Raw genomic sequence first — 11,386 nt, forward strand, 5'->3', positions numbered from 1 at the left:
CGGAGGTTTGAAAAACGTTACGTATTAATTTATTAAATCTGATAAAAATGAATGATAATAAATACAACAAACTTAATCTAAAAGTCTGGATTGTAAGGTATAAATTAGAAAATTTAGCTTTTATACTGATTTTTTAAGATAATTCGACTACCTGTTTTATCTTAAAAAATGAAGTTATATTAAATGAAAGTTGTAAAAATAAAATAATTTAAATTTGAAATTAAAAAACCGATTGAATATAAATTTAAAATGATATTTCAAAATCGTTAAAAATATTATACCTTATCAAATCCAGACAGGCCCCTGGCGTCCTCGGTGCTGTCGTGACCCTCAGGATTGTCCTGGATCGACCTGCCGAGAACGTACTTGACCAGGTCCCTCAGTGCCCGGCGGAACGGCAAACCACGGCGATGAGGGAAGACGACCGCCGTGTCCACGCAGGAAGAGTGGACCATCCTCAAGGCTCTAAGGTCGTTCTCAAGACCGTGGCCTATGAGGATGGTGTCTTCCTTTATGAACACGGTCAGGTCACTCTGTACTTCCCTCAACGTCTTGAAGTTGCCGCGGTAGTCTTCCTCCTTGACACCGGAGAACCTCGTGTTGTAATCTACGATTTCGGCTTCAGGTCGAACCAGGGACTCGTACTTCACCGAGCCGTCCTGAGTGATCACGGTGACTTTCAAGAGCTCTAGGCCCCTGACTGTAAAGCCCATCTCACAGTCAAGGGCGTAGACGTCTGGACGGTCCTCTGGAGAGGGATTCTGCCGGGGGAGGGTCCTGACGAATCCCTCCAGAGGACCGTTCATACCGGTGGAGATCCCACTCCACACATGGCGTCTGCAGGTCGAACATCCCTGGGAGGACGGGATACCTTCGCAGCAGAGGTAATAGGATGGGCAGGATGGGTTGGGGTAGAGTCGGCCCCAGTGATAGATACACTGTTCGCTGCTCAGGTACTCCCCATTGTCGGTGACAAGGAAGTACTTTTTGCAGCGAACACATTTGCGCTCCACAGCCCCTGTCTTAGGAGAGGTGTGGGAACTGTTTCTACCACTGGTATGCTTGGGGATAGGGGTGGGGCGGTTGAGGCTCATGGTGGAGTCAGACCCCATCGGCACGAACTCCTTGACGTCTACATTGAATCCTTGACTACGAGGCTGGCTAGGGTCAGAGGTCCTGAGAATCATGGCTTTCCCAGGAAAAAGCTCACTCTCCACAGGATAACCTGAAATGAAAACAACAATATATTAGATTACAGTAAATTATTAGTATAATGACAAACATTAAATTAATAAGTGGCAAAAACTCAAAAGAATAGTTTGAATATAATAGGGCAGCAGGTTTTGAATGTAATACTATTCAATTCATAGGGATGCACGTAGATCCTGACTTTAACTGTACAATCTCACATTCATTAGCTAAGTAAGAAACTAAAAAGTTGGATTTTTATCTTACATATTTATAAGGATTCTTAGATAAATCTATTCTTAAAATTTTGTATTATGCTTATATTTTCCGCTGGTATTATATGTCATTCATCGTCATCCTCTTTGAACCGGGATTTTAGACGGCAAAATTCTATAATACTAGTAACAAAGTGAATCCCTATCAATATTAAAAAAATTATATAATTATCTCATGAACAGAGTGGTTTATACCTTGAAGAAATTCTTAGGCGGCTTTTCTCTGGACGGTTTAAGTTTATAAATTGTATTTTTCAATAGCCATGTTAAGTGATGTTTTTGGTATCTCATTGAATTCGAAATTACATATATAAATAATATTATATGTTATATATAGTTTTTATAAATATTATACGTATATGATTGTGACAATGTTCTATGCAGAGTTGTGATGTTATGAACAATAAAAAATTAGATTTTTTTTTAAATAGGTTATTACAGGAAATGTTTTGGATTTTAAAAATTATTGAAGTATATTTTAATAAAAATATATACTTGGAATTGTAACTAGTGTTGATGATATGAGCAGAAGTGTAGAGACTTACCCAGCTCAAGAAGTTCACTTGGCTTGAGGAGGTATGTCTTGAGGCAGTTGTGCAGCTCACAACTGCTCCCTCCTCGCACCGAGGTACCAGGACTTCCGCCGTCTGCTCTGATGGGCCCCTCCTCGTCACTGGAGCTTTCGGTGCTGCTGCCATCTGTTGAGAAAACAACAAACAATTGGAATTACTTTCCTTATTTTAGAATCCTATCAATTTTTTATACTTGGATGTTTAAAATATTAAGCATGAGGAATAGCAACGGATAGAAGTATAAATATCTGTTGAAGTAGTAGTAGTAGTAGTATTTATTACAAATAAGCTGTATGATTAATTACAATTACATTTCTAAACGAAAAATTTAAGATATTAAACTGCTATTTTTTTTATTAATTTCGAGAAATTATGAATAGTTTATAAATTTGTAATCAATAAATGTATAATAATAGATTTGTTAATTTTTAAATACAATCAGATAATATTTTTCAGTCATTTTGCATTCAAAACACCAAATAAATCAAAGGTAGTCCAATCTAGTTATAAAAATGGCATTTTTAATTAATATATATTAAGTAGAATAACTAAATCTCTTAAAACCATATTGAGCAAATTTCATGACGAATTAAATATAATGTACATAAATAAACTAACCAGACCGAAGTGTCCTGGACTCTCCGAGGACGGCGTGAAGGGGACCTCCTGGGACGGCGGGCTGAGTTCTGCCGGGAACGGCCAGCAGGGGGGTTAGGGGACTGGGGGGCAGAGGTGTGCTAGGAACACCTAAGAGGGGGGTCGTAGGACTGGGGAGCAGAGGTCTGATGGGACCTGTTAGGTGGGAGATGACAGGGACGGGAGCCTGGATAAAACCCGTTCCCGGCGAAACGATGGGAACCCCATAATATATATGGATGGGGTTGTGCTGAAAATAACAATAAATTCACGTTAAGAAAACTCAAGGTAATAGCTGATTATTAGATTCTTTGTAATGGTTGACAACTTATTGTTTCATTAAATGTTGCAAAATTGTAATTATTGAACCGTTAGTTAAAAAATTGTTATTTAGAGTTATTAAATTTCTCTAATTAATCAGTGATAAAATCATAGCGAACACATGAACTAACCTATATTAATGTGGGAGGCACCATACTGGCCGGCAAGGACTGGGGTTGTTGGTGGCCGGGGGCAGTAGGGCAGGGGTTGCTGTCCTGAAAATAAGAATTACTGAAAATAAGTCCTAAAATATAGTAATTAATAAATAATGAATAATTACAATGAATTATAAGATGGTTCACCTTTAGACAGTTTGTGACAAAATAGGTGATATGTCGTTATATATAGTTTTACAATGTCCTCTTTTATGATGGGTGTATGTTTTACCACCTTAAACATTTGAAGCCGTTACAACCTGAACCTTGTAAATTTTTGAAATTTATCAAACATTAATTTTAGGTGCAGACTTTAGAAATGTCCTCTCACAGACATAACTGATTGTGGATATAGTCTGTAATACTTCTTAATCTAATTACGAGAACATGATATAGCTTTTGTCAAAGGACCTGTGAACTTGTCGAATTAATATGGCGTTATTTAATTATGTTATAAGGATTAAAAATCTGTCTACAACGATCACGTAACGACTGAGAAACATCCAATGAGACCTTTATTACTTGTTCTCTCTACTTTTTGTTAGTTTATAGCAATTAATGATAACATTTAGAACACTTTGAGATACAAAGTACCATATTGTATTGAATGTAGTAACGGTTTTTAGGTAGTAAACTACACTCATAGTGATTTCAAAGCAACATCTACAAAACACATATGAAATTTAAATGTTCACGTTATTCTGAATTTCATTGGTAATAAATGTTAAAAAAATAAAATTATAAATATCTGATAATATTTAAGTACTTAGAAAAGCATAATGTTCTTACCGTGGTAGACTATATGGGGATACCCCATGGGGTATACCCCAGCACTTCCAGGAGGTGCCATAATAGTTGGCACATAGTGCTGGGGCCGGCAGCCCATGTGGCGGGGGACTTGGCAATCTAGAAATAACATGGAAAAGAAAATGTAATTTAATATAAAATAATATTTCCTGTTAGATTAAATTATATATATATATATATATATATATGTATTTGTCATACTACTCTTTCGATCAAACGGTTCGAAACTAAAAACTTTTAATAACGTAACTTGTATTATTTATCGTTCGCTTAGTAGCACGTGGCTTATCTCCCATTTATTTTGCTAAATACAGAAATGAGATTGTGTGATGGTATTTACTTTTTTAAACTATTTAATTAAAACCTTTAAAGACACAATGTGTAAATTTTGAAGTTCTCGTGTAAATTAGTTTTTTAATGACCTTTACAACAGCTAAGTACAGTAGTATCAATTGAGGAATTATTATAAATTAATTAATTTGTTAAGTATTGCTGTAGTTTACACAATATTCTTGACATGATTTTAAAACTGTATTTGAGTTTTTCAAAGCGTTTTAAGGAGAATACAAAAATAGGTTAGTAAATGTTTACTTCTAAAAGTAATTACTAACATGCGAGTGTCACGAATAACACACTCCCAAATTTCCTTCCGTCCAAATATGCAATGAGGATGAACCAGTAACATTTTTTTATCGTAGTGATTTTGATTGAAAAATAAATTAAGAAATGTGATCAGTAACGTTATTTTTATACATCACATTATTGGATTCATATAATTATAACTGGACTTAATTCAGTTTACAATAAGGTTTTACTTTTTAGTGACCACCTATTACAGCAGACTGTAGCAAAGTATATAACAATTTTATTATTTCCTTACGCAACGCCACTGCCTTTGTAGAAATATAATTACACTTTCAATAAGAGCAATCAAACCAAAGATATATAAAGGATAAATTATTTAATGTAATACTTAGTGGCAACTGAACATTTGCTATTATGCCTTCCTGAGATTTCCAATTCGTATTATAGAGGTATTCTAATGCAGTTAATGTTTTTACAAATAACACAATATTCTTGATATTACTCTGAAACTTCATGAGAGTTTAATCAATAAAAATTTTTAGTAGTGCAAAAATCATTGATAAGTTTGCATTTTTGAAAATAAGTAATTAACTATTTTATTATTTAACGCTACTGTTTTGGTATAGAAAACTAACACACAATTCAATAACAATAATCAAACCGAAGAAATATACACGTATACATTATTATTAACCTTTTGTTTTTTATATATTTGCTTGGTCAAGGGTTCCAATTCTATGATTTGCATAGTCGGGATATTAGGAAGCCCTTCGTTACGAATTCAGTGGCGTAACATGAAAAAAATTAAAACAAAAAGAAAATTACTTTTAAAAATTTGACCGCTTAAGTAAATTTTTACTATGGATCTCTGAGACAGCTATGAACCTTGTTAAGGCAGTTTATTAACTGCAGGTGTTCTACACAATCCGTTATTGAATGAAAACTATAATATATCAGTGCATTGACTATAATTCTTATACTATAATGTACGGTTTATGTGTGTTTCTGCCTTAAATAATGGTTTCTAAAAAGATTCTGTCATTAAGCACTATAAGAAATACAATAAAAACCAAAGCATGGGTATTGATGTTATAAAGAAACAAGTAAGTCATAGAATATTGGAAATTTCGTTCCATTAACTGTAACTTTGAAACCAAATTCAAATCATAATATATGTTCTTTACGGGTACACGTAACCTTTCTGTGCTAGGGACAAGTTTGTTATAACTTAATAATACATAAATACGCGTAAATTTTGTTTTACCAACTAAGGTATTTTTATTGTTTTGATTAAAACTATAATTTGGCAGTCATCCGAGATTAAAATACTATTACGTCTTAGTACCTTAAATATATATTTACTAGTAATATTTATAATTATATAATATGTGTGTGATCAGAGACAATAATGTAACAAAGGCATAAGATTTGGTCGGTAAATGTTTAGATGATAAATAGTATTGAATCATGAAAGATTCAGGTCTTTTTAGTTTATCCTCTACTTGGCAGACATGGATATAATTATTACATACGTGTTCTGGCGGTTTTTAAAAGTATAACCTGTAATAATATTCTTTATTAAGAAGGTTTAATATTGATAGCTTTCTCTCCCTTTATAAATACCACCAAACATTGTGACCAAATAGTTTTTCTAGGAGAAATTCTCCTACCGAATTCACATAAAAATTTCTTAGCGCAAGTTTACAATAAACTTGATTTTGTCTTACAAATTAAAAAAGTGTATACTTCTACAAAAACTGCTAAATTAAGGCTTAAGAAATGCGGTTAATGAATATTGCCTAAAGCAGAACCACGTTTTAAATGTATCTTTTGTATATATTGTTAAATATTAAAGAGTAGACTTTTAGGTTTGAGTACCTTAATTTAAATTAAATAATCCTGAATTGGTTTTTAATAAGTAATTAAATACTAACATCAATTTCGTTTGTTAGAAAAACATTAGGTTTGACTTTTTATCTAAGTAGACTACAATAGATCATGAACTGTGAGTCCTTAAAAGTGATGTTTTTATCGACTTTTATTAGCATGAACAATGCTTACACTATCATATATATTTATTGATAAAATATTTTTTTAAACGACCAGTAACATTAAATTTTTCTCCACTTAACTTATATTCTAAAATAGACAAAGAAAACGCTGTCTAATATGTGTAGCAAAACAGGCCCATTATTCATATTTTATAAAATTAAATAAAAACCTATATTAAATATTTATATCGTTGATAAAATTAGCATTTGTTAGGTTGTAAAAGATTAAAACATTGAGCGAATAACTTATTTCCTATTAACTTTAAAAATAAAACAGCACATTTAAAAATTTAGAACAGGGCTTTAAGTTTATAAAATTTATTATGGTGCGTCTGTTTGGTAATTACAGTATTATAAACGAAAATCCTTATAAGTTAACAAAGGAAATATGTAAAAACATGGGGTATAACTTATATTATTTTGTATACATTGATTTAATACGTTCGTTTTTTTTATTACAATTACGTATCTACAGAATTGTTGAAATTTTTTTTCTCATTACTGATTGTAGTCTTCAAAACTCAAATCATTCTCTAACATTATGACATGCTAGAGGTAAAATGAATAGGCTATAAAATATAAAATGGTACATGAGTTGAAAAGTAATGAAATTTCTACTTACGAATTTGCTGCATTGTTGACAAAAAACTTCGTAACTATACACTTGAAATTAACATAAAATTTTTTAACTTGTCCCGAATGAGGGGTTGAGAGTGCTTGCGCCTTATTTAAGGGAAAACCCTATGGATGGTGGGGGCAGGGCGGCGGAGTTAGGACCTAAACTTACGCTTCAGGGGTTGTGCGTTGTTAATGCGCATGCGCGGTGTGGAACAGCCTGACTAAGAGGACAACAAGCAGACAAGTTTGCTTAACTGTGATCAATATTACTGAAAACTGAGAATGAGTCATTAGTAATATACGATTTAGAGTGTTGCCCCGTCCGAATTAAAAGCAATCTAAAACAAGCATTGTTAAATTAGTAAAAAAAAATTATGGTTGCCTATAAAGTCGGTTTTACGGGCGAAGATTTTACGTGACAACGTCTTTTTCTCGGTAGAATATTTATTGATATGAATATTATTAAATTGCACAATAGGAACAAGGAATTGAATGAAAATAAGAATTGCACAAATTTTAACTATAGAAATATATTTTGTTTACTAAAACATTGTACATAATTTGAAATTAATTAAAATTTGTTTGTTATTGTAAATGGTAAAGTTGAATAAAAAATTTACTAAAATTGGAATTTGAAATTCTTGCTAAAACACAGTTAAATTCTAACTCCGCGCGTGGTGATTGGTCGGTTTAGTTCGTTTGTTTGGTCGCACTGTTTTGACAGGTTAGAGGTTATAATTTGTTATTTTAAATGTTTGACTAGCAATACACGCTGTTTCTTCTCAATCGACTGAATTACGATTGATTGCAGAGTGATTTAAACTAATAATTTACTTAACACTATCAACATTTGTCAATAGTATGACATAACCTATAAACTCAGTTTCTCAACTTTTGTGTCAATCTAACAATTAATCAATCAATCATAGTTTACGATAATGAAATATCAGTGTACAATTATTTACCTTTATTGTTGTAGTCGTTGTAAATGACGAATCTAAGCACTCCACATTTTCACGAATAAACATAGTTATCTGCTTTATCCCGTGCGGCGGACCCACAGTTATCTGCTTTATCCCGTGCGGATCCCGTGCGGCGGACCCACTGGACGGGCATCGTAACGTTACCGGGCGTTTAAACTTTTTCATGAGTGACTCCGAGCCGCAACCTAATTTAAGACGTTGTCACGTCAAAATTTAAAGTGAAATGTGAAAATATTTTCTTATCATCTGCATGTTAAAAACATTACATATTTATTTTGTATTATTCACTAGTACCTAAGATTAATCATGAAAAACTATTTAGTTTTATAGAATAATACAATTTTGATTGAAAAAAAATTATGTATTCATTTTATTTAAGTTGAGTGGAATGTCTCGTAAAATGTGTTATAAACCCATGTGTAGTGCAGAAAGTAAGGGACTGCATATACTCTTAGTAGTATTCTTAATATTTATTACTACTATATCTAGTGATTATATATTAAGGTGCAAAAATTCCTTACCTCATACAGGATTCGAACCCGGGTCACCGGCGTGATAAGCCTAGACGCAGCTCACTCGGACACCGGTGGCGGGACGCTAGTGTAGTTTTGTAGCACAGATCTCAACACAGCCTCTGCTTGTAGATATTTTACTGATCATGTTCTCTGTTCTTCAGCTGTACCTGTGACGTTTTTCAAAACATTTATAGCGTTTTCTATTAATATTTTGTAAAAATTGGATAAAAGTCTCAACAATTATTAATTTAACTTACGTCAAAAAAGTCTTTAATATACAATATTTAATCTACGCGAAAAAAAACGTCGTTAATACATCTGCGAACTAAAAGAATTGTAACAGACTTCCGATACAACACAATTTGGGTTTGGAAGAGGGGTTTTAAAATAATTCTGGAAAACACGCGTAAAAATTATACAACAAAGGTAACAAAATAAATAACAATAATAATAATTAAATGTGTCTAGTAACTATTTATAACACTTTTAATTTTATAAATATAATATTGTAATATTCAAAAAATATCGCAATACACATTTTCTGTAAACATTGTTTGATTAATAGTTACAGCAAATATTTTATAATTCATTCAATAATAAAGTAATTAGAATTGATAGCAGTACAAAAGATAATGAAGTTGAAAAAGTTAGTAAACGGCACACTTACAATCTTAACCAAACTAATTTTCAGTGAATGAGACAAGAGACTGTAATAATTTTAAAACAATAAAACATGGCACATTTCTATCATTAAAAAGACACGTCCTGATTAGAGGTATCACCTTAGGAGTGATATGTCTTATCAGTAGCAAGTAGTGTTAAAAATTTTCAACAGAGTTCACAAATCCGATTAACTGAGGATTATCGCTACTCTGACGTGAAATATCTACAAGGTACGAACTGGTATATTGTGAAATAAGGAATGTTTTACTTTATATACAATTATTCTGCTACCACTTCAAATACATGTAATTACACAAATTTAATTTAATTAGTTGTTAAAATTAAATATTTGTAATTTGAACTCCCAATACTTTATCATTATTGTAAGGAGAAGTTACCGTTTAAAATAATTGAGATTTATGAAATGCAACTGATAAGTATATAATGCAAAACATTATGTCTATAGAGTGAGCTGTTTAGTAGGCCACTGAGATAAATTACGCTGTGTAATTTAATTGACAAACCTGTAAATTAAATGATCATGATTGGATTTTTTTATCATAATTGAATGATGGAAAGATTTAAAAGTGTTTTGAGCAGATGTAAAGGGAAGTATTGTATAAAAGTAAATCCGCAAGAGTATATTATATTGATATAAATATAAAAACATGAATATTAAGGTTAAAGTTGATGAAATAATTCCAATCTAAAAATGCCAATTCTTTCAAGTTGAGACAATGTGCTCCTTTCCAAGTTTTTTTATCTAAACGATAGGTATATGAACATGGTTCGTTAATTTTAATTGGAATAAAACAACTTCTATACAGCAGTAACTTTGAATGCCTAAAAATTACTAATTTAAATGAACATAAATTATCTTTAATATAAATGTCTTTATCAGACCAAAGTATACTGTGTGTTTCGTTCAATGTTTATACTATGGCAATCAAATTAAATATGTACTATACGTTAAGAAATCCTGTTTCCTGAGCGCATTAAAAACTACTATACATTACAAAGTGAAAATCTAAAAATTTAGATTATGAACTAATTTGACTATTGAAAGTTAATGAAACATTTTGAAACCGTCTATATATCCTGAATATGTAATTTCATTTTGACCTGACACTGAGAAGAAATAAATATATAAAGGATAGTATTACGTAGCAAAATTAAAATATTTATAAGGTAAATGCCTAATCCCACCTTGTTCACCTCAATTCATTAACCCGACGTAGTTCTAAACCAATTGAGTAAAGAAATGTTGAATAATTAATAATTACAAAAGTTGATCTGATTTGTAAAAAGCTGCTTTTCATAAAATCACACTTATTTATTCTTCAAGTAAAGTGTTCTTACCTAAACACAAATAATCATCAACACTAGTTGTACTATTCACAAGTTGTGTACCGACGACGCCTCAACTCCATTTCCATCCTAAACACTTGATGATGAACTGTTCAAACAAGGAATCATAGATATCATATTAATATCACAGCTCAAAGTGCAAGGGACAGTCCAAGCAAATATCGCACTTGACTCAGCCCATCCACTAGCAAACAGACAAAGAGCAGCTAGGGCTGACTGCGGCTCTAGTTTACCAGGAGACAGCCCCGCCAAACAAAAGACGTCTACGAGAAGGATTACTGCCTGTATAAATAATTTGCAGAGCCACATTGTTTGTTCTTACTTTTGTACTTGCTAGACAATATCTGCGAGTAGGGAAAGGTGTCAGTGACGGTTTACCCTTTATGTCCTTTGTACAAGGGCTGCATACTTCTTGGAAGGACGACTTATACTCCATGAATTACAGATCGTCATAAAATCGCATAGGTCTACTGTAGGTTGCCATTTTTATGCTTGGGAAAATTTGACCACCCTTTGACGATGAACGAAACTCAAGTCTTTCCAAATATTAGTTTAAAATATTAGGATTAAATCGACATTTTCTCCTCCTTTAAATGACTTTATTCTGTTCTCAATGATGTAGTCTTGAATAATTTTTATAGGTTAAATG

At 32.2% G+C, this 11,386-nt stretch overlaps 1 protein-coding gene across 1 annotated transcript; it reads right to left on the bottom strand.

The window, feature by feature from the left end:
• Positions 1-275: 275 nt before the first annotated feature.
• On the bottom strand, positions 276-3,536 carry LOC124370941 (RNA exonuclease 1 homolog). Its single transcript, XM_046829248.1, has 5 exons — positions 3,529-3,536; positions 3,150-3,207; positions 2,654-2,921; positions 2,009-2,161; positions 276-1,225 (listed from the first exon to the last, which is right to left on the bottom strand). Exons 1-5 carry the CDS (start codon positions 3,534-3,536, stop codon positions 276-278), a joined length of 1,437 nt encoding a protein of 478 aa, XP_046685204.1.
• Between the last annotated feature and the right edge of the window lie 7,850 nt (positions 3,537-11,386).

Source organism: Homalodisca vitripennis, unplaced genomic scaffold (genome assembly GCF_021130785.1).
Source record: "Homalodisca vitripennis isolate AUS2020 unplaced genomic scaffold, UT_GWSS_2.1 ScUCBcl_678;HRSCAF=3211, whole genome shotgun sequence".
In the NCBI taxonomy this organism is placed as follows: domain Eukaryota; kingdom Metazoa; phylum Arthropoda; class Insecta; order Hemiptera; family Cicadellidae; genus Homalodisca; species Homalodisca vitripennis.